The sequence below is a fragment of the Papio anubis genome, chromosome 8 (genome assembly GCF_008728515.1).
Source record: "Papio anubis isolate 15944 chromosome 8, Panubis1.0, whole genome shotgun sequence".
Classification (NCBI taxonomy): Eukaryota; Metazoa; Chordata; class Mammalia; order Primates; family Cercopithecidae; genus Papio; species Papio anubis.
This window is the reverse complement of record NC_044983.1, coordinates 8,363,077-8,386,374: the sequence shown is the minus strand read 5'-3', so window position 1 is coordinate 8,386,374 and position 23,298 is coordinate 8,363,077. Positions and strand designations below refer to the sequence as shown.

At 51.9% G+C, this 23,298-nt stretch overlaps 1 protein-coding gene across 1 annotated transcript in view; it reads right to left on the bottom strand.

Annotated features, from left to right (window-relative positions):
• Positions 1–850: 850 nt before the first annotated feature.
• The window catches only part of RP1L1 (RP1 like 1), a 36,129-nt gene continuing 13,681 nt past the window's right edge, over positions 851–23,298 (bottom strand). Inside the window, 7 exon segments of the mRNA XM_031669350.1 lie at positions 851–1,959; positions 1,962–2,035; positions 2,037–2,931; positions 2,934–4,640; positions 4,830–8,267; positions 11,121–11,262; positions 18,814–19,441. Coding sequence (XP_031525210.1) covers positions 1,394–1,959; positions 1,962–2,035; positions 2,037–2,931; positions 2,934–4,640; positions 4,830–8,267; positions 11,121–11,262; positions 18,814–19,422 — 7,431 coding nt within the window. The 5' untranslated portion in view covers positions 19,423–19,441 and the 3' untranslated portion in view covers positions 851–1,393.

The window sequence follows — 23,298 nt, the reverse complement described above, 5'->3', positions numbered from 1 at the left end:
CTCTCTTACCTGCATGGGGCTCAGTCTAAGCCCTGCTTTTGCAGGGTGTGCAGAGAGGCCATTTAAAAAATCTTACAAATGAGAAACAGAATTTTAAAAAATTATAAAGGACACAGGCAAATCAATTCATTAAAAGAAAAAAAAGCTAGGATCTCAGTAGAAAAATGGGTCAAAAGCATGCACACATCATGTACATTCAAATAGTTTTTTAAAACCCTAGAAAAAATTTTAATTTCATTTGTTATCAAATATATATCTAAGATAGTACTGCATTACAATAAGGTACTATTTTTTTGCCAATAAAATTTCCAAATGATTTTTCAATTTTGATGACAATACCAAACACTGATCATACTGTCATCATGAGTACAGATCTTTAGAAAAAACAATTTGGCTGCAGGATATCAAAAGCCTTAAAAATGTTGATATCCTCTGGCCCAGTAATTCCATGCCTGGGAGTCTATCCTAAGGAATTAATCAAAAGTTCAAGAACAAAAAAAAAAAGTGTTAAGAACAAAAGAAGGGAAACCATGTAAAAGGTTAAAAATAGGAAAATGAGAAAGTATTCAATATACTCATTAACGGCACATTATTCAGGGGTTAAAATATAGGTTTATGATGATAAATAGAGATAGAGGAAATTCTTACTTTTTTAAGTTTTTAAAACGTGTGTAAATATATATATAAAGAATCATCTCAACTGTAAAATGGTTAGAAAAGGAGGAGAAGGAAATACATCCAATTGCTAACAGAAGTCTCTGAGTGATGGGATTATTTCTTACTACCTGCTTTTTTGCATTTTCCATTTTTTCATTACAAAAAGTATGAATTGAGGAAAAGCAACTTGGACTTTGGGGCTGAGAACAAACTTTATCCAATGACTCTGAAGTTATCTGCTTTGCCCAAGTATTTCTGCAGAGTCACCAAATACATTCAAGACTAGAAAAACAGTATCTCAAAGTCAAATGAGGTGAGTGCCAACAGAGGCCAAGGAGAAAAGTAACAGGAGATCAATAGGGAAAAGACGGAGAGAAACACTTGCTAGCAGAAAACAAACCCACAAACAAAAGCAAAACTGGAGCCTTTCCAATCAGTTCCATCTTTCGGGCTCTGAAGACAAATGAATGGGAACAGGGCTGGCCTCCGATAACCAGGCAGATCCGCAGACCCCGTTTCTTCACACTGCGTGTGGGACGGGCCACAGAGTTCTCTGAAGCTTCTGGACTTAGAATCCCGGGAGAGCATGGCATAGGCTGTGTCCTTGGCACGTCCTTGGTCTTCGTCCATGTGCTGTGGACATCTCCAGTGGACTGAGCGTTGCTCAGTTTTGTAGGAAAAATATGAATAAAAACAGAGCTCCCAAGCTCATGAGCATTTTGCAGCTTGATCTTGTCTAGAAATCTAAGTCATCTTGGCCAAAGCCGTCTGCCCTGCCCACTGCCTTGGTGGGGGCAGGATTTCCGAGTGTCTGGTCCTCTTGAGGGTCACAGCCTTCACTGGCCCCCTGCTCTGGAGACCTTGTGTCTGAAGGGGCCTCTTCTTGCTCAGAAGTGGAACTTTCTGGATACATCCTGGTGGCCTTCCTCTCTGCATGAGGGGCCCCCACGGACTTGGCGTCAGGGCTCCTTGTGTCTCCACATACATGGCCGTCTTCTGAGTCTTTCCACCAGCTGTCGCCCTGAGAGGATGCTCTGGAGGAGGAAGGGCCTGTCTGGGAGGCTGGCTTTTGGTGAGGAGTGTCTCCATCTGGGGAAGGGGGTGGAGTGGGCCTGTCCTCGGGGACTGGGCTGTTGCTTTCAGAAGCCCCCACAGACTGGCCATCTCCTAGACTGACCTGAGGGCTCCCCTTTTTCTCACCTTGAGTTTCTCCTTCCGACTCTGGCTGGGCCTCCCCTTCAGCCTCCAGGGCCTCTACAACTTCTGACTCTGGCTGGGCCTCCTCATCAGCCTCAGGGCCCCTACACCTTCTGACTCTGGCTGGGCCTCCCCTTCAGCCTCCAGGGCCTCTACACCTTCTGACTCTGGTTGGCCCTCCTTTCTCTGGCTCCTCCTCTGGGCCTCCCTTCTGCTTCCTAGCCTCTGTCTCTGAGCTGTTCGCCTCTATTTTATCTTCGACTTTTTCTCCTCTCTCGGTTTCGAGGATTTTGACTTCTCCTTCTCTCTCGGTTTTGACTTCGACCTGTTCCCTTTGTTTCCTGATCTCTCTTCTAACTTCGGCTCCTGACCCGGACTTTGTTATTCTTTTCAGTTCTCCGAGCCTTTTATTTCTGGCTTTGATGACTTTGACTGTTATTCTCCTTTCATTCTCCTATTCTCTTCAGCTCTCCTATTCTCTTCAGTCAGTCTTGATACTTTCGACTTTATATTCTCTTTTAGTCTCCTCTAGTTTGAGATTTCGACTTGAGCTCTTCGGTTTTGTTTTTCTGGTTTGAGATTTATGATTTCGAGATTCTTCGGTTTTGTTTCGAGCCGAGACGATTTATTTCGGTTTCTCTGGTTTTGATTTCGATTTTGATTTGGTTTTTCAGTTTTCCGGTTTCTTTGTTTCCTTTGTTTGACGCTGATTTCCGAGATTCTCTTTTGTTTTGATTCTTCGACCCGGAGCCTTTGAGACCTTTGATTTCGAGTATTTCTTTATTTTCGATTTCATTTTGAGACTTCGGATTTTATGGTTCTCTTTGTTCTCGTGATTCTCTTTCATCTTTTGTCGGCGACCTTCGACTCGAGCGATCTCGAGCTTTTCCGGTTTTTCGAGCTTCTTATTTTGACGCAAGCGATTTCGGTTTTGTTTTGTTCGGTTTTGAGATGAGATCTCTTTGATATTCTTTATACCGAGGTTTTCGACGATTTCCTTTGTTTCGGTTTCGGTTTTGAGACGCTGACTTCTCGAGATTTCCGGAGTTTCGAGATTTTTTGATTTCCGGAGAGCTTATTTTGATTCGACCCTTCTAGTTTTTGAGATTGACTTCGAGCATTTCCAATTTTTGTTTCTTTTATTTTCGAGATTTTGACTGATATCCCAGCCTCCAGGGCCTCTATGCCTTCCGCCCCATCACTCTGTCCTGGATCTTGGTCACCTCCTGCCACAGCTTCACCCTGCAAGTTGTCCTCATGCCCAGAGCCCTGGCCCCCAGTTTCTCCCCTTTCACTTATGCCCTCTCCCTCCTGCTCGGCTTCCCCCAGCTCGCTGCCCACACTGGTTTTGCTGTTGTGGATTTTCCCTTCTCTCTCCTGAGCCATTGTATCTCCCTCTGCCTCCCCGAGTTTGGGATCTTTGTCTCTGTCGAGTCTCTGGCTTCCCTCACCATCCTCACCCTGGTCCACTCCAGGCCCGTGGCCCAGCCCCAGCCCTGGCCCTCCCTCCACTCCCTGGACAGTCCTGGTGCTCGTGGGGTCTGTGCAGGTCTCGCCAGGGGCCACCTCTGCTGCCTCCCCATGGGTGTGTTCTTCCCTCTTCCTCTGCAGAATCTGCTGCAGGTCAAACGCCTCTTTGATGGGACCTCTGGTTGCCCCCATTGTGGCCTTGGGGGACGCAGGGCTCACTTTCTTCCTCACGCAGGCCTCGCAGGGACAGAACTCCTCGCCCTCCCCCTCCTCGCCCAGCTGGCTCCCCAGGGCTGTGCTGAGGGCTGGCTCGTCCTCCAGGGTGAAGGAGAAGGGCCCCAGGCCCAGGGTCCGCTCAGAGAAGGCCGAGAGGTTGCGCAGGCCCCGGAGACGGTGTCTGCGCTGCTGGGTCTGCTGGAGCAGCTCCCCAGTGAGGGCCTCCCTGGGAGGCCCCAGCACCATCCGCCCCGCCCGGCCCTGGAGCTTCTGGAGCTCTCTCTCGGTGCTGTCCTGGAGGCGCTGGGCCACATTCTGCTGCAGCTCGGCCGCCATCTGGTCCAGCAGGTCACTGTCCTGGAGGCCCCAGCGCGCTCGGAGCTCAGCCACTGCGCCGGAAAGGTGGGCCAGGAAGGCCTTCTCCATCTTCTTCAGCAACACGGACACCCAGATGGGGTCGCAGTCCAGAGCCGCTCTGCAGGCCACCGAAGAGCTCCTCTCTGCAGCCCCCAGCGGGGGTTGGGCCTGCGTGTGCTCCTGGCCCATCATGGCGGCTCCGGGCGGCTTTTCCAAGCCAGGCTCAAGCTGGGAGCCACTTTGACTCTCGCTGGCACTTGGGTCCGTCTCGCTGAGATGACTAGCGGGTTCTGTGGGTTCCTCTGTGCCCTCTGGGGGGCACGGCTCTGCAGAGGCTCTTCCCGCTTCCTCTTCCTGGATTGGGTCATCTTCCCAGGAGCCTTCCCCATCCGGAGAGCCGGCGTCTGACAATTCCTGCCGGCCGACACTTCCTTCTTCTGGAAGCCCTTCCTCTTTGAGACCCTCTTCAAGAGCCTCTTCTTGCAGTCCTCCTTCTGGTCCTTCTTTAACTTCCTCTAACTGCGCCCCCTCTTCTTGCAGCCCTTCTCCTCCTGTTTCTTCTTTAATTTCCTCTAACTGCGCCTCTTCTTCTTGCTGTCGTCCTTCTGTTCCTTTAGTTTCCTCTGTTCCTTCCCCCTCTTCTTGTCCCTTCCTTCTGTTCCCCCTCTTCCCCCCCTCTTCTTGTGGTCCTTCCTTCCATTTCTTCATTTCCTCCCCCCTCTTTCTTGTCCCTTCCTCCTTCATTCCTTCCCTTCCTTCCCAGCCCTTCTCCTCCTGTTTCTTCTTCCTTCCTCCTTCCTCTTCTTCTTCCTTCTCCCTTCATTCCATTCTTCTTCTTCCTTCTCCTCATTTCTTCTTTCCATTCCTCTACTGCCTCTTCTTCTTGTCCTTCTCCTTCATTCTATTGTTTCCTCTTCCCCCTCTTCTTTTGTGTCCTTCCTTCATTTTAGTTTCCTCTAACTGCACCCCTCTTCTTTTGTGCCCTTCTTCTGTTTTAGTTTCCTCTAACTGCACCCCCTCTTCTTGCAGCCCTTCTTCTGTTTTAGTTTCCTCTAACTGCACCCCCTCTTCTTGCAGCCCTTCTTCTGTTCCGTTAGTTTCCTCTAACTGCACCCCCTCTTCTTGCAGCCCTTCTGTTTCTTTAGTTCCCTCTAACTGCAGCCCCTCTTCTTGCAGCCCTCCTCCCTCTGTTTCTTCTTTACTTTCCTCTAATTGCACCTCTTCTTGCATTGTGTTTTCAGCTAACTGCTCCAGGTTCAAGCTCGCCCTCTGCTCCTCACCGTCTCTTTCTGCTTCATCCTCATTGGTGGCACAAGCACAGGCTCGGGAGTTCAAGAAGGCTGGGGAACAACACTGCTGTTGGTTTTCCAGATCCCCTGGGTTCTCAGAAGTTCTGGAATCAGGCCTCTGGTTGGAGGTTTTCAGGGACAGCTCTGTCCCCCCAGGGACCAGGGTGCTGTCCATGGCACAGGGTACGCTGCTCTCCCCTGAGCCTCCGGAGCCACTGCTGATATCCACACCAGAGGAGGACGTGGGTGTGAAGTTCTCCGTCACGGCTTGGGACCCAAGGTCCGGCAGAGCCTGGCTCCATGTGAGCTCCCAAAGGCCTGAGTCTAACTGGTCTTCCCCAAGGTCACATCCTGGCCACAGGTCCTTTGAGATGTTGAGCAGCTCCTGGTACCGAGGGGAGTCTTTGAACCTCACTTTGCTGGCAGGAGACCCAAGGTCTTCATCAAAGAACTGAAGACTGGCCAGACAAGTAATGAGGGCCCCGGCTGAGCGGCTGAGTCTCCTGGCCATGGGCCTAGACACTTCGGGCATGCTGCTGGGCCGGCCCTGCTTGGAGCCCATCAGCGCCCTCATGATCTGCGTGGAGGCAGACACCCGACCAGGAAGTGCCCGCAGGCTCACCCCGCAGCTGGCTGGGTCCTCTCTGTCCGCTCCGGCCTCTGCGGGGGCCTCGGAAACTCCCTCTGGAGCTGCCCCTTGGGGAACACCCTCTCCTGATTGGGGACCAGCATCACTACTCCCCGGGAGGGCTCCCTCTGGCTCCAGGTCCTGGCTGGGGTCCCCTTCCAGGGGCTGTTGTCTGGCCAGAGCTGGCTCCCCCAGGCCTTCCAGAGAATGGTCATCCCCAGGGTCCACCTCGGGGCCTCTCAGGCCACCCCCTGCTGCACCTGTGGTGTCGTCCGCCATCTCATATGTCATGAGTACGGGCTCCTCTGGAATGTGGTCCAGCCATTCGCGGACCACAGCCTCTGGAGACGAGCGGGGCAGAGAGCTGGGTGACACACCGCTGGCCTCCTCCTGCCCCTGCGGGCCTCCCCAACTCCTTGAGGTCTCCTCCTGGGACAGCCTCCCAGATCCCACATCCTGGCCGGCACTGCTTCTCCTCGATGCCCCTGAACCGGGCCCCAGGGATGGTGTGGGGCCTGCCTGGTGTGTCCCCTCCTTCTGCTGGCTCCCACCTGGCCTCCGGGCAGCACTTCGGTGGCTGCTACCGGTGCTCCCACAGCTGGAAGAGCGCCTCTGGGGGCAGGGCCGCCCCCTGGGCGGGGTGGGACAGTACCTGCCACACAGCCAGCGGGCCTTAGGGGAGGGTCCCCGCTGGGCCTCTTCGGCCGGCTGCGTCCCAGCCTGTGAGTGGCAGCAGCTTTGGTGGGGGCCCGCCGCCCCTTGCTCAGGCCGTCCAACCTGGAGAATCAAGGGCGAGGAGGGTTGGGGGGTGTCCCTGGCCTGTTCCTCCAGGCTGGCAGCCCCAGATTTTGAGCAGGAGTCAGATGTGTGGGGTGGTGTGGGGTCCGGCGAGCATGTCCTGGACCCCGTGTCCCCTGCCCACCCGACAAAGGGAGCATTGCAGGGGGAGACCCCAGAAGCACAATCTGAGTGTCCTGCAGGAGTGACAGTGGCACTGCTGATTCCCAGAAGGTCCTGGGAAGGAAGAGATCCCAAGGAGGGAGGTCTCAGGTTCCCGGAGTCCTGTGTCCTGGTGCTCAATGAGCTTCCAGAAGATCGTGGCACTGAGCCATCCCGGCAGGCCCTTCGCCGCTCAGGAGGCCTCGGCACTTGCTTGGTTACAGAGGAGTCCAGCGGGCTGTGGGTGTCCTTGCAGTAGTGACACTGCCTGGGATGGCCTCTCGGGGCCACTCGGCCAAGGCCAGGGCTGCTGGGTGAGGACGTTGCACTGGCCCGGCTTCTGTGCCTTCTCCGCTCCTGCTGGGATGAAGCGGAGGTGGAAGGGGTAGAAGAGGCTCCTTCCGAGTCCCAGGAGCCAGAAAGGCCAGGAACCAGAGGCTCCCTCTTCACAGATGCCCCCCTGGCCTGCTCGGTGCCCCGTCCTTGCATCTCTGCCTGCAGGTCCTCACTCCTTAAAGATGAAAGACTTGGAGCTGGAGAACCAGGGTTGCCTCCCTTGGTGGCCTCCTGCTGAGAGGTCTCAGCCCTTGCCTTGCCTGGGCAGCTCCGGGGCTGCCCGCCCCATTCGCTGGATCCCTCGTGAGACCCGGTGCTGGCCAACGAGTCGGAAGAAGCCCCCTCCTCACTCTGGGCCCTGGGTGTCAGGCGGCCGCCTTGCTCTGGGCTGCCCAGCCCGGCTCCATCTGTGCATAGGCTGGGGTCCTCACCCAGGCTCCCTCCAGCTTCCCGCTCAGCCCCTCTCTGGGCAGAGGGGCTGCCGCTGTCCACCCTGTCTTCCGGGGTCCTGGGGCAGCAGGAGGAGTCTGGCTCTGAGCCCTCGGGGTGGCCGGTGCTGGAGGCTGGGCTGGCACTGTCCAGGCTGCATCTCTGCCTCCCGGCAGCCCCGTGGCCCCACAGGCCACTGCAGCGGACGTGCTGGGCCAGCCCCCACCTCTTCCGAGTCGCCACTCTCTCTCCCTGGGAGGCATGCAGGGGATTCGTCCAGATTTCATACTTGGGCCCTGGCTGCCCGCCTCGGCCAAAGGCTTCCCCACATCCCACCCTGCAGGGCCGGGGTCCCCACACCCCAGGGTCCGAGAAGCCCCAAGGGTAGCCCTCCCACACACAGCAGAGGGGGTCCACCTCCCCCAGAATGGGGTCTTCCCCGCTGTCTGCCGTGAGGGCGCTGGCCCTGCCCATCCTCCGGGACCACAGGAGTGTGTCCTCGCCGACCAGATGGAAGCGGACTTTCATCTCCACGGACAGGCTGCCGTCCTCATTCATGCGGACCTTCTTCTTCATGTCATCGCCGGCCACCAGCGGGCCCGGCTGCGCTGGCGTGTCCTGAGGGTGCCTGTCAGGAGCAGGGCCCACCGGGGGGTTGCTAGGAACAGGCCTCTCTGGCAGCTGCGGCCTGCTGCCTGGCCGGGACCGCGAATGGATCACACTCGGCTTAGTCTTTGGCCCCCAGCTCCCTGGCACGCAGTGAAGAGGAAAAGAAAAGAGGAAAAGATTGTAAGCCATGGGGACAGCATCAGGGTAAAGGAATAAAATAGTCATGAGCCTCCCACGACCTGAACACCACCACTGCCTCCAAAATGCACGGTAACAACTGGGCACGGTGGCTCAGGCCTGTAATCCAAGCACTTTGGGAGGCCGAGGCGGGAGGACTGCTTGAGCTCGGGGTTTCAAGACCAGCCTGGGCAACTTAGTGAGACACCATCTCTACAAAAAAAAATAATAATAATTAAAAAATAATTAGCTGAGCACAATAGTATGGCCTTACAGTCCCAGCTTCCTGGCTACTCGGAAGGCTGAGGCAAGAGAATCCCCTGAGTCCCAGAGTTCGAGGCTGCAGTGAGCTCTGTGCCACTGCACTTCAGCCTGGATGACAGAGCAAGACCATTACAAAAAGAAAAGAAAAAAAAAAAGCATGATAAGGGCAGAGCTATTCTAGAATGACAGTCCACAGAGCTACCAGTCTGTGAACTGGCATCGTCTAGCAAGGAGAACTTGAGTCTGAATTCAATCTCAACTCTGCCACTTACTAGCTGCATAGTTTTTGGCAGAGCCTGTTTTCTGAATCATAAAATAAGCATAATAATATTGATTGGTTGAGTTCGTATTGATGCATGGCTATGCATATAAAACTTCCTCTATAGTTGCTAACACACAGTAGGCTCTCAAGAGATGGCAGACTTTGCAGGCAGAGTGGCAGTGCCGAGAGCTTGCTCTTGGCCCTCCTCGTACCCACACCCAGCACAGCAGGTGAAATCAATAAACTGCTGCATATGACCCTGATTGTAAACTGTTATATGCTCTGTGATTATTAGTGGTGATTTTTCACCCTCATCAAGCTCCTGGGTTGATAAATGACTTCAGGGAAGGACCTGGGCTGGAGATATCAGGTCCTGCTAGTCAAGCCTGCACCCCAGCCATGAAAAAGAGAAGAAGAAAGGGCCGCTGGGGATGCAAAGGAGTGGCTCTAAGAAAAAATGAGTCAGGCGCGGTGGCTCACGCCTGTAATTCCAGCACTTTGGGAGGCCAAGGCAGGCGGATCACCTGAGGTCAGGAGTTCAAGACCAGCCTAGGCAATGTGGGGAAACCCTGTCTCTACTAAAAACACAAAAAATTAGCTGGGCGTGGTGGTGGGTGACTGTAATCCCAGCTACTCGGGAGGCTGAGGCATGAAAATCACTTGAACCCCAAAGGGGGAGGTTGCAGTGAACCTAGTTCACATCACTGCACTCCAGCCTGGGTGACAGAGCAAGACTCCGTCTCAGAAAAAAAAAAAAAAAAAAGAAGAAAGAAAAAGGAAAAAAAGAAAGAATGAATGAATGAAGCCCCTAAATGCTTTCAAATTCCATCTCCTGAGCCAACATGTGGCAAGAGGGCAGGGCTAGCAGACAGAGGCTGAGCTGATGACCAGCAAAAGAACAGACCCCAGGTGCACATCTGGGCAGAAGATGACTTTACCCAGTCCTGCCCCTCCACAGGGACCAAATGCGACTGGGGACTCCTCCAGGGAGGGGCCCAGAGTAAACTGTCCTTGTGCCTCCAGTGCCTGGCCTACAGTGATCACCGAGCCTGTCCTTGTTGGTGTTTCTGAGCTTTTCACAAAGGATAGTACTTTGTTTACTCACCAAATTTTTCCATTGTCAGACTGCATTTGTTAATTGTGCTTTTAAAAATAAGTGTGTGGTTTTAGAAAATAACATAGTCCAGACTGTGGCTCTTTGGTTGGATATATGGTTGGTTGGATGGATGGATGGATGGATGGATGATCCGTGGTCATGGTTAGTTTTAGTCCTTTTGACCTCCGTGCCGGCCACCACTGTTGTCTGAGATCATCGTGACCCTGAAAGGATACAGCACCACACACAGGGCCCATTGCTGACATGATGTCATGGCCACTGTAGTTGTTTCTTTTTTGAGACAGGGTCTCTGTTGCCCAAGCTGGAGAGCAGTGGCACGATTGTGACTCACTGAAGTCCCAAACTCCTGGGCTCAAATCATCCTGCCGCCTCAGCCTCCTGAGTAGCTGGGACCACAGGCATGTGCTACCATGCCTGGGTAATTTGTTCATTTACTTATTTATGTTTGTGGTAGAGGCAGGGTCTTGCTCTGTTGTCTAGGCTTGTCTTGAACTCCTGGGCTCGAGTGATCCTCCTGTCCTGGCCTCTCAAATTGCTGGGAATATAGGTGTGAGCCTCTGCACCTGTGGTTCTTAATAAAATTTATTTTAGATTCTAGAAACTTCAAGTTCAAGATAACTTAACCCTGTTCCATGTATTTATTTATTTATTTTGAGACATGATCTTGCTGTGTCACCCAGGCTGCAGTGAAGTGGTGTGATCACAGCTCATTGCAGCCTCAACCTCCTGGGCTCGAGTGATCCTCCCACCTCAGCCTCCCAAGTAGCTGGAGCTATAGGCATGTGCCATTATGCCTGGCTTATTTTTTTGTATTTTTTTAGAGACAGTGTCTCATTATGTTGCCCAGGCTGGTGTCCAACTCCTGAACTCAAGCAATCCTCTCGCTTTGGCCCCCTAAACTGCTGGAATTACAGACATGAGCCACCGTGCCCAACCTCTGTTCCTTTTATATACCAAACACTGTCCTCTCCTATCTTGGTCAAATGTTCAACCCAAGTCAGGTTGACAGTACTGAGAAGGAGGAAGAGGCAAGAGACATCCCAAAATTACTGGGATACCCGAGATTTGGGGCCAAAGGGAAGTTTCCTGGATTACCTGGAAGGGTATCCACTCAACCCTACTGAACCACCATCCAGTGCAAATCAGATGGGGGAAACCCAAAAACCAACTCACTGTTTTTGTTTCTTGAAGTCAGCCCAGATAAAGTTTCAGCTTCACTTCTCCTGGCATTTTCCATGGCTGGGGGTCTGAAGGCCTCATGCCCGGCACACACCAGCACAGAAGGGCTGTGCAGCAGAGCCTGCAGCGAGTCCACCTGAGGGAGGAGCGGGCGGGGTCAGGAGGCCTGGGCTGCAGAAACCCCTCTACCCTGAGGCCTGGGGGAGGAAGAATCCAGTCTCACCAGCCCTGTCCTGATTTCTACACATCTCACTCCAGACTCCTGGTCCAAGGAGGGGTCTTATCCACTCCCCATAACACCTCCATCACTAGCTGGAGGCTGAGGTCCCACCACCATGATCTCCTGCTCTACCTACACCCCTCCTTCCACCACGTGTGAGGCCTGTGATCAAAGAGCACTCTGGATGCCCCTGCTGCAAAAGACTTCTGTAGGCTGCATTTCTGCCCACACGTCCACCCTCCAGAATATGTATTCCCTGAAGCAACTGGAGCAGCAAGCCCTCCAGCTCCCACAGCGGGGCCCGATTCACTCTCACCCTTTTCCCAAATGGAGGAGCCTCTGTGCTGCCCGACCTGTGTTTTCTGGTACAATCTGAGTCCGTTGCCTCTGTCCCTGCCTCTGCCCAAGTGGAGGCGACAGGGGCTAGGCACCACTCTTCCTACAGGGACCCCTTCCCTTCCAGACTCCCGCAATGGTCTCTGGGCTCCTGACCCTCCCCAGACCCATCAGAATGTCCCCTGCCCACTCCTGGGCTCAGGGCAGGCTCAGGGCAGGATTCCATTCCAGGAAACAGGTTCCTGGACCCAGAGACGCCTGCAGATCTGAGGGTTTGCACTACTGATAGGATTACATTGTAATTAGCAATGCTGGGGAATGTACTCCATCTTTAAAGCACAGAGCATGTTATTTTGCATTCTCTAAAATTACAAGGATATGCTCATTAACAAAAACATGAAAAAAAAGAGGGAATATTACATTCTCTTCCCCAAAAAATGTCATAGAAGTTTGTTGTGCACCAGCTCTTTCAGCCTAGGTAATTAGAAGTTTGTTTTAAATGACGAGGTCCATTTCTTCTTTGATTTAGATTCCTAGTCCATCAAAAATTTCAAACATGACCCAAGTCTATCAATTCATGGATGTAGCCATGCTTCTAGGGAATCAAACTCTCCAAGGAAGAAGAAAAAATTGAAGACTAAATGATGCTCCCATTCCTAGGGAGAGGTAGAAGTCTAAAATCTACAGGAAAAGGAGCATTTTCAAGAATGACTATCCAGGAGGGAACCTGAAAGTTGATAATCATGTTGCAGTCCTTCCTGGGGAGAAATGAGGTCATTATATTTACAGAAACTCTCACAGCTCTGCAATAAGTCTAGGTGAAAATATTCGAAGTCTTTTTCTCCAGTTCACTCATGTTATACCAGCTCTCTCCCCATCACCGCACCCACTAAACTACAGCTAACTGAAGGTGGGGACCTCGTGTCATTTGTCTGTTTATGTGGCACATGCTAGTCCACGGTAATGCACACTAACTCAAAAGCATCCTTGCATTACATCGTAATTAGGAATGCTTGGGGAAGTATTTCCATCTTTAAAGCACAGAGCTTGTTCTTTTTCATTTTCCAAGCATTAATGTTGGCTCTATCATTGGCCAGCCATGCAACTAGGGGCAAATTACTTAACCTCTGTGCCTCACTTTTCTTATCTGTCCCAAGGGGATAATAATATCAGCTACCAGATGCAGTGGCTCACGCCTGTAATCTCAACACTTTGGGAGGCCGAGACGGGTAGATCCCTTGAGCCCAGGAGTTTGAGATTAGTCTGGGCATCATGGTGAAACCCCATCTCTACTAAAAAGGCCAAAAAAAAAAAATTAGCCGGGCATGGTGGTGGGTGCCTGTAATCCCAGCTACTCAGGAGGCGGAGGCAGAGAAGTGCTTCAACCCAGGAGGCAGAGGATGCAGTGAGCCGAGATCACACCGCTGCACTCCACCCTGGGTGACAGAGTGAAACTCCATCTCAAAAACAACAACAAAAAAAACAAACAAAAAAACCCAATAAAATTAGCCAGGCTTAGTGGCATGTGCCTGTAGTCCCAGCTGCTTGGAAGGCTGAGATGGGGGGCTCACTTGAGCCCAGGAGGTTGAGGCTGCAATGAGCTGAGATTGTGCCACTGCACTCACACCTGGGCAACAGAACCAGACCCTGAATCAAATATTAGTAATAGTAATTAATAAATTAATAATAGTAATATCAGCTACCTCATGAGTTTGTGTGGTGCACGCTATGCCCCAGACCAGCTGCTTCTATCCCACTGTCTTTCTGGTGTGCGTTCCAGTACTGCACAGGTTTCTTTCTTTGTTTTGGTTTCGATGGTGTTTTTTTTTTTTTGTATGCTTGTTTGTTTTTTGAGATGGAGCCTCGCTGTGTCACCCAGGCTGTAGTGCAGTGGCGCAACCTCCACCTCTCGGGTTCAACCTCCACCTCCCGGGTTCAAGCGATTTTCCTGCCTCAGTCTTCCCAGTAGCTGGGACTGCAGGCACACACCACCATGCCCGGCTAATTTTGAATTTTTAGTAGAGACGGGGTTTCCCCATGTTGGCCAGGCTGGTCTGGAACTCCTGACTTCAAGTGATCCACCTGCCTCAGCCTCCCAAAGTGCTGGGATTACAGGTGTGTGCCACCGCACCTAGCCCAGTACTGCAGTTTAGAAAGCTGCCAGCCCATTTCCTGAACTTGCTCGCAGCTTAGGATCTAAATGCGAAACAAGTCCCACGAACTGATGCACTTGCACAGGGCATGAACACAGCAGTGAAGCAGGGGCCATCTTCCTTTTGTTCCTGACTCTTGCCACAAGCAAAAGGAAGTCAAAGATGCAGAGAGGTGTGTGCCGCTGAGATATCAAAAGACGCCCTCGTTGTTCTAGTACCCAACATCTTCCCATTTGGGATCCCAGCAATGGTGGGGTAATTCAGAGCTCAGTCATTCCAGAGGCAACCCCCCAAGCCCACTTTCCTCATTTCCTAGACATCCCGGACAGGTCGGTCTGTGACATTCTGGGAATCTTTTCCAGGAACCCAGCCTGTGCTCCTCCAGCCTTTCACTGAATCTCTAGGCATCAAACCCTCTGAGTGTAATTCCTTCCTGCTTAAGATGCCAAGAGAGGGCTGGGCACAGTGGCTCACGCCTGTAATCCCAACACTTTGGGCTGCCAAGGTGGGCAGATCACCTGAGGTCAAGAGTTCAAGACTAGCGTGGCCAACATGGTGAAACCTCATCTCTACTAAAAATACAAAAAAAAAAAAAAAAGACAAAACATTAGCTGGGCATGTTGGCAGGTGCCTGTAGTCCCAGCTACTCGGGGAGACTGAGGCAGGAGAATTGCTTGAACCCAGGGGGCAGAGGTTGCAGTAAGCCAAGATCACGCCACTACACTCCAGCCTGGGTGACAAAGGGAGACTCCATCTCAAAAAAAAAAAAAAAAAAAAAAAGATGCTGAGAAAGGATTCTGTTTCCTGTACTGAAGCATGGATGATACAGTGTATCACATCAGAGGTGGCTGCAGGCAATGAACCTTCACGGATAGCAATCTGGGATTCGTGTTCTCATCTGGTTGAAGGTGGTGATAAACTGGTGACAATGGGACACTCGTAGCGCATGGCACACAGCGACAAAATAGTTCTTAGGTGGTCCCTCTGATAGTAGAAAGTAGTGCTTCCTGAGAACAGGACTTTGACCCTCCACTGGCTGCCGGGATAGCCTCTTACAATGAGAGTAAGAGCTGCAAGGGCTATGGAGTGGGCTGGCTGCTTCTGACTTTTGAAAAATGTCAAGCTCAAGGTCTAAGCCCTGGTTCAAGGACGACCAGAGGACTTGGGGGCTTCTGCAACTGCTGTCAAAGAGTCTCTTTTCTCTTGTCAAAACTCAAACGCAGAACTGCTTCTGCTGGTGGCTGAAAGACAACTGAACTGGGTGTTAGCTGTTCCATCAAGCCACAAAGCAGGGGTGGTGTGCAGAAGTGGTCCCTGATCACCAGGTGGAGATGACGTGGACTAGGTCAGGCTCAAGAAGCTTGACTGAGGCCTCAGTTAAGTTGCTCGAGCAGGTGGCTCACACCCCAGCTCATCTCCTCCTGCTGCATTCCCATCTCTCCTCAGCACACACCTATGACTTCCTGGGAAATTCCCCCTCCCAGCTAACTGAAGAAGAAAAGATTCAATTCTGGCTTTCAGACGGTTGCAGAGAGTATGTTGACATGACCAAGAGTTGACTGCTGCATGACAGATCCGGTTTGGCCATGAAGGGCAGTGGGGAAGGGAAACCCAGGAGACAGTGTGATTGGTGACTACTCAGAAGAAGCAACGGCAAGAGGTTCTAGAGCAATTTATGGGCAACGGTTAGCAGTTAAATCTGACAATCAAGGGGCTTGAAAGGAAGGGGACTGGAGGATGAGTGACAGGAAGTCCAGAGAAGGACCTGTGAATGGATCGTTAAGAACTGGCCTAGAGGGTAAGAACATTGGTGTCCCATGTGGTTGTTTACCAAAAAGTGAAAATCCTGAGGATACATTGACCAGCTCTGTAGAGTCAATCATCCTCTTCCTTCAGCCACCCCAGGGCATGCTCAGGCAGTTCCTGAACAAAGTGGCACAGAAGCATCAACCAGCAGCAGACACTCCACTCCATTCAAGCAAACTTGGCTGCCACCTCTGCTCGGGGCCTGATCTGCTAAAAGCAGAGACCAATGATTCGTATCAGACCTTGAGGGATACAGCCAGACCCCTGGTGGAAAGAACCCCTCTGATTTGGTGGCATTCAGCAATCTGTGCCAACTGTAATCCTGCTTCACAGGTAGATTTTGTACCTGGCCATCATCCTTCTCCACCCTCCATGGACTCACTGAACGCCTTGCTCATCCTTGCCAAAACCCATGAAGATTATTTCCACCCAAAAGACTGATTTTATAGCAAAGATGTGAGAAGATGGACTAACACCCATGAAACTCACTGTGTGGCCATGTACCCCATCATGCAAAGTAGCTCTAACTTATAGAACAATGGAATATTCTACGGAAGATCCAGTTTGGACAGCAGCTGGAAGACATCACTTTATGATGTTGGGGTGTCGTCTTACAGAATGTGATATGTGCTCTGAACTGGCAACTGATACATAGTGCTGTTTCTCTGGCGACTAGGACACCTGTGTCTTAGTCTACTACATCTGTGGCCTCACTGCAAACATTTTGCTTTCCATCCCAGCAGTTTCAGTCTCTGCAAGCTATACAGTGAATTCCATGGGTGTTAGTCCACTGTCTCACTTCTTTTGCTACAAAATTAGTTCTTTGGATAGAAGTAAGCTGCATGGGTTTTGGTGTGGGTTTGGAGGTCTCAGGACCCAAGGGAGAATGTTCCCCCTTAGAAGACACAACAGTGGGCTGGGCACGGTGGCTCATGCTTGTAGTCTCAGCACTTTGGGAGGCCGAGGCAGGTGGATCACCTGAGGTCAGGAGTTCGAGACCAGCCTGGCCAGCATGGTGAAACTCCATCTCTACTAAAATTACAAAAATTAGCTGGGCATAGTGGTGGATGCCTATAATCCCAAGGAGGCTGAGGCAGGAGAATTGCTTGAATCCAGGAGGCAGAGGTGGCAGTGAGCCGAGATTGCGCCACTGCACTCCAGCCTGGGCGACAAGAGTGAGACTCTGTCTCAAAAAAAAAAAAAAAAAAAGGAAGACACAACAGTGGCCCCATGGAGCTGAAAGCTGAGATGGTCACCTGGTACGTACAAGGCTTCTCATGACAATGAACCAATAGGTAACAGGGAGGTTCTGTGTTGGATGGGGTGGCTGGTTCTGATTGTCCAAGGGGGAAATAGGGCTACTATTACACAATGGGACAGGGAGGAAGTCATCTATTCCCCACGCAGCCCATTGGCTGTCATGTCCAGGGATAAACATGAACAGAAGACCATGGAAGCCCCATGTAGTGAGGAACCCCAAAGGCTCAGACCCCTGAGGAATATGGTTTGGTCACTGTGCCAAGTACATAACCATAATCAGCTGAGGTGCTGGTGGGAGACAGAGGAACAGGGAGTGGAGAGTGGAAAGAAGCTTTAAACACCAACGATGGCCTTGCAGTAGATAGTCTAATTTTTTTCACAACTCTGCTAGGTATACATATTAATCAATTTCCCTTTTCTTTGCTCTTTATTTCCTATACTACTTAACATAGGGTACTTTGATGGTGCTGAACTACATAAGTAGACCTTGAGACAGATGATATCAAGGTGAGGTTATCACAGAATAGAAGGGTCCAGTGATAATGTGATTGTGGGGAGAAGGTGAATGTGTTTTTTATTGTCGGAGGGAGAGCTCTATTACTACATGAGGGCATGTTGCTGTAGCTGATGTTTATAATGAAGTTTTTGTAATGATGTTATGATTTTTTTTTTGAGATGGAGTGTGGCTCTGTCACCCCTTGGCTCACTGCAGCCTCTGCCTCCCAGGTTCCAGCGATTCTCCTGCCTCAGCCTCTTGAGTAGCTGGGATTACAGGTGTGCACCACCACACCTGGCTAATTTTTGTATTTTTAGTAGATATGCGGTTTCGCCATGTTGGCCAGGCTGATCTCGAACTCCTGACCTCAGGTGATCCGCCTGCCTCAGCCTCCCAAAGTGCTGGGATTACAGGCGTGAGCCACCATGCCCAGTGATATGATGTTTAAGAAGTATTGATGGAGTGGTGCATACAGATGTTGAGTAGCAACAGGACTGAATCTTGAGGAGACTGTGAATTAGATCAGTCAACCTCCATCCTCTGCTCTGCCCACCTTTGGTGGAAATTCATGTTCTGCAGAACCTGGAAAGGCAAAAATTACATTCACAAATGTCCTTAAACTCAATAATCATAGCAGCTTCCAGCAGAGGTAGCAGCTTCCTGCACGTGCTGGGAGCCATTCCTGCAGACCCAGCTTCCAATTCACTCTCTGGCTTCCCAGAGATGAAGCCCTCCAATGCCCTGTATTAAATCACTTTCTACTTAAGGTATCTTGAGTAGTTTGTTTCCTGCACTGAACTCCTGCAATAATAGGTTACTGGATAAGACAACAATAAGAGTACACAAGGCTGCTGGGCGCGGTGGCTCACAACTGTAATCCCCAGCACTTTGGGAGGCCAAAGCGGGTGGATCACCTGGGAGGCCGAAGCGGGTGGATCACCTGAGGTTGGGAGTTGGAGACCAGCCTGACCAACATGGAGAAACCCTGTCTCTACTAAAACTACAAAATTAGCTGGGCATAGTGGGACATGCCTGTAATCCCAGCTACTTGGAGGCTGAGGCAGGAGAATCACTGGAACCCGGAAGGCAGAGGTTGCAGTGAGCCGAGATTGCGACATGGTCCTCCAGCCTGGGCGACAAGAGTTAAACTCCGTCTCAAAAAAAAAAGAGTATGCAAGGCACAATGCCTGCCACTTACCACATGCCCACATGCTCTCTAAATGTACCTAAAAACGTGAATTACAGCTGCTTGTTGATTAATTGACTTGACTGAGTGTCTCCATGCTATTCACCTTTAATTAGTAGCAGGGCAATCAAATGCCTCTTTTTAAGGAATAATCTCCCTCTTCCACGTGAGTATTTTGACCTGAGGTCTAAAGAACTTTTTCAAGGAACTGTCAGACCCCGACAGCCTACCTTTTTCCCGCTGGTGGTGTACAGCTGCTTCACAGGAAAGCGCAGGAGATCTGAGGCTTTGCTGAGAAAGGCGGCCAGGTTCCTAGTATTCCTGTGACTGAGAACCACTGTCTGCTGGAGGTGTGGGTCCATGTTCTTAACCAGCAGTATCCTCCGGGGGGTTTTAAGACTCTTCCGGGAGGAGGAGGTTCCTGGGGCTTCACGCCGGCCTTGGATATCCCGCAGCTGCTGAGCAGTGGGACTTCTCCCCTGTGGCCGGCCTGGCCCACTGGGGGTCTTGGGGGGTTTCTTATCAGAGCAGAAGTAGCAGCCACCATCTTCCAGCTGCTCCAGGGCGCTGAGGCTGTGCAGGCCCCGGGGTGTGGTGACGGAGCGCACCCCAAAGGAGAGAGGCACGCGCTGGGAGAGCTCGTCCATGAGGGCGCTGAAGGTCTTAAAGGCGCGCTGGTGAACGGCCAGGCGGACCCCAGCAAACTGCGGATCCCCTCGCTTGAGGAAGGTGATCTTCTTGGCTGGTGTGACCTTGGTGACTGAGGGCGTGCGAGCCACAGAGGGCAGGAGGCACTCACGGTGGCGCGGGGCCTGGGCATCCCTCGGGATGCTGTTCATGGTGTGGGGGCTCCGGCAGCTGTAACAGGTCAGAGGAAGGGGGGTCAGAGAGCAGCGTGGGGGACTGACATTCCCTGTCTCTCCCCGTCTTTATAGAGGTGCTTCCTGCCCACCCCGAATGTGCTCCACACCACTATGGAAAGGCAGGCGAATCTATTTGGATGGAACAGAAGGAAAGACAAAAGCTGGGCATGGGACAGATCTGAGTTCAAATTCCAGCCCCGTGGATCCCTTGAGCTCAGGAGTTCGAGACCAGTTGGGCAACATGGCAAAACCCCATCTCTACAAAAATACAAAAATTAGCCAGATGGTGTGCACCTGCGGTCCCAGCTACTTGGGAGGCTGAGGTGGGAGGATGATTGGAGCCTGGCAAGTTAAGGCTGCAATGAGCCATGATCATGCCACTGCACTCTAGCCTGGGCAATAGAGCAAGACTCTGTCTCAAAAAACAAACAAACAAACAAACAAAAAAAACAAACGAAAAAAACTCCATCTCCACCACCTACTCCTGTGTGGCCCAGGTGAAGGATGCAATCTGGATTTTGGTGGCCCCCATCTGTAAAACGCAGCCATAGCCACACTGCATAGTGGTTATGATCATTAGATGAGTCTAGACATGAAAGCACCTGGCACTGAGCAAGTATTAATTGTTTTTGAGACAGAGTCTCACTCTGTTGCCCAGGCTGGAGTGCAGTGGTGCACTCTCAGCTCACTGCAACCTCTATCTCCTGGGCTTAAGCGATTTTCGTGCCTCAGCCTCCCGAGTAGCTGGGATCACAGGTGTACGCCACCACACCCAGCTATTTTTGTATTTTTGTAGAGACGGAGTTTTGCCATAACGACCAGGCTGGTCTCAAACTCCTGACCTCAGGTAATCCACCCACCTTGGCCTCCCAAAGTGCTGGGATTACAGGCATGAGCCACCACACCCGGAAATACATCTTTATTTCTTTCCTTCCTCTTGTTTCTCTTGCTCACTTCCACCAACCTTGAACCTTTTTGAATAGTATTTCAGCGGTTTGTCTCTAAGGAGGTGGGCAAATAAAGAGAGGACCATGAAACACACAGGTACAAAGGCTAGACGGAGACTCGGGAGGCTCAGACAGCATACCCCTGCTCATGAGGTCTCCCTGTGTGGCCCCTGGGGGTTCTCGCCTCCTTGGACTCCCCGTCTCCAGGGGTGAGATGTTGGGTGAGAGGGCTGGAGTGGAAGGCATGGGTTTCAAGCCACGCAGGGACAGGGGTGCAGACAGGGAGACTTGGAGCTCTGTGTCCTTAACCCAAAGGGGGTGCCACTGTTTGAAGCTGTGTGCCTTCTTCATTATGTGTTGAGGTTTGCTTTCATATAAACATGATGCTGCCTCTCACATTCTCCTGAAGTCTGTGCAAGGTGCATGATAAACCCTACAGGTGAATATCCCAGCCACTGCTGCCATCATCGGAGAGCGGGGCTCAGAGCTGCTGTCCGAGGCTCAGGCCAGTCTCCCACAGTCCATTCCTGCTCCCACTGGCCCCCAGAGAGGAGCCTCACATAGGGCTGCACAGGCTTTCTATGTTTTTCTGTGCTCTTCCCAGCGCAGGAGGCCACGCCTGCTCGGGGCACCTCACCTCCTGCTTCTTGCTTACATGGGAATTCACCATTCCCCGCAGGCTGCCTGGCTCCAAGGGTTTCCTGCAAGGTGGCCCCAGCCCTGCAGCCCCGGCCTGGATTTCCTCTTTCGAAGAGTTCTACTCAGCCCCTAAAGCCTGGGGAGCCCCCATCTTCAGTGTAGCTTCTCCGACAGTTCCCACCCCGGGCCTGCGTCCTTTCTGGCCAACTCCACCAGGGCCCAGGAGGCAGAACCTGTCTGTGCTCTCCGGGGCTCCAGCCCCACGTTCTGCACAGAGTCGGGCTGAGAAATGCACACAGATGAGTCAAGCGGATGCTTCCTAGAGCCAGGCCTGTTGGAAGTTGGCCCCGAGCACTTACCAGAGGCAAGGAGTCGTCCCAGCTTACAGGTGGCTCAGCCCAGGACCCCCGTTGGTGTACAGGCCATGGGCAGCCGCGGTCCTCCCTGGCTGTGGCCACTGTGCCCATTTCTGGGGTAGCTGGGGCCCCCATCTTCCCTTCTCACCCTCCTCTCCACGTAGCCCCATCTGTCCCAAGAGATAGAACTCTTCTCTCTTTTTCAAAATCATGGTGCAGAGAAAGACCTGTTAATCTGACCTCATCTCTGACACAAGCTTTATAATTAGCTGGGCTGCCTCCTCCCACCCAGCATTTAATCCCTCGAAGCTGTTCTTCCCAGCCCTCAGCTCACCTTCCTGCAGAGCTGGAGCACTTGCCCCAGACACTGCTGTGGGACAGCCCTTCTTCCAACATCTTTTCATTTGCACCTGCCACTGTGAGCCCACCTTGTCCCCAGTATCACTGTGTCTCTCAGCACCATGTCCCAGCATTATTGTATCATCCAGCTTCATTTCCCCTAGAATCACTATATCCCCAGCAGCACCATGTTGCCAGCACCCTCATGTCCCTAGTGCCATCATGTCCCTCAGCATCATGATGTCTTCAGCATCACTGTGTTCCCAGCATTAAATGTCCCAAGCATCGCCATGTGCCATGTGTCCAGCACCACAATTACGTGCCAGCACCGCCATGTTCTCACCATCACAATGTCATCAGCACTTCCATGGCCCAGCATTACCATGTGCCCAGTATTACCATGTCTTCAGTGTCACCGTGTCCCCCAGTACCTCCATGTCCCCAAAATGACCATGTCCTCTAGCATTACCATGTCCCCAGCACCTCCATGTCCCCAGTACCTCAATGTCCTCAGCACTTCCATGTCCCCAGAATCATTGTGTCCCCAGCATTGCCGTGTCCCCAGCAAAGCCATGTCCATAGCACCTTCATGTTCCCGGGACCTCCATGTCCCCAGCATTAACATGTCCCTAGAATCACATGTCCTTAGAGTCACCATGTTCCCAGCATCACTGTGTCCCCAGCACGGCATCACATGTCCCCAGCATTGCTATGACTCATTGTCACCCTGTCCCCCAGCATCACCATGCCACCAAAATGACCATGTATATCCCCAGCACCACTATGTCCCCAGCACCTCCATGTCCCCAGCATCACCATGTCCTTAGCACCTCCATATCCCTGCATCACTGTGTCTTCAGCACTGTCTTGTCCCCCGTATGACCTTATTTTGCAGCCACGGGGAAGGAAGTTGCAAACATGGAAGGTTTTCTTCTTGGGAGAGGCATCACCTTCCAGGCCTCACTCTCAGAATACCCATCACATTCTCCATACATTGTCACTCATGACTCACTCTCTCATGTATCCAACAAAGATTTCTGAGCTTCTATTGTATCAGGCTCTGCATGGTATCCTGGGATGCAAACATGAGTAGGACATGGCACTGATCTTCAGAAACTTCACATTCCAGTGTGACAAGCAGACATGCTCCTACACACAGTAATAAATGTTCTGATGTGTATATGTGTACATACACACACACTCACACATACACCACAATATACGCTGGGTGTGACTGAATGCAGAGTAAAAGGAATGGCCGTGCAGGTCCAGGAAGGCCTCCTAGAGGAGGTGATGCAGAGACTCCTGAGCTGAAGCCTAAAAACAACTTAGGGATTAGCCTCTCTGGCCCTAGGAAGAAGTTAGGACCACAGCAAATAGATATGGCCCTGTCGCCTTCTCTGGCCAGCTGGGTGGTGTTGGAAGGCTGGGGGGGAGAAGGTCAGAGGCTTTTTGCAAGCTGGGATGGAAGGCTGGGAGGAGAAGATCGGAGGCTTCTCAAAAGCTGGGATCGGCTGCCGTAGAGTCAGGGTGGAGCAGGGCCATTCTGGGTGCCGGACACCTGCCATCCC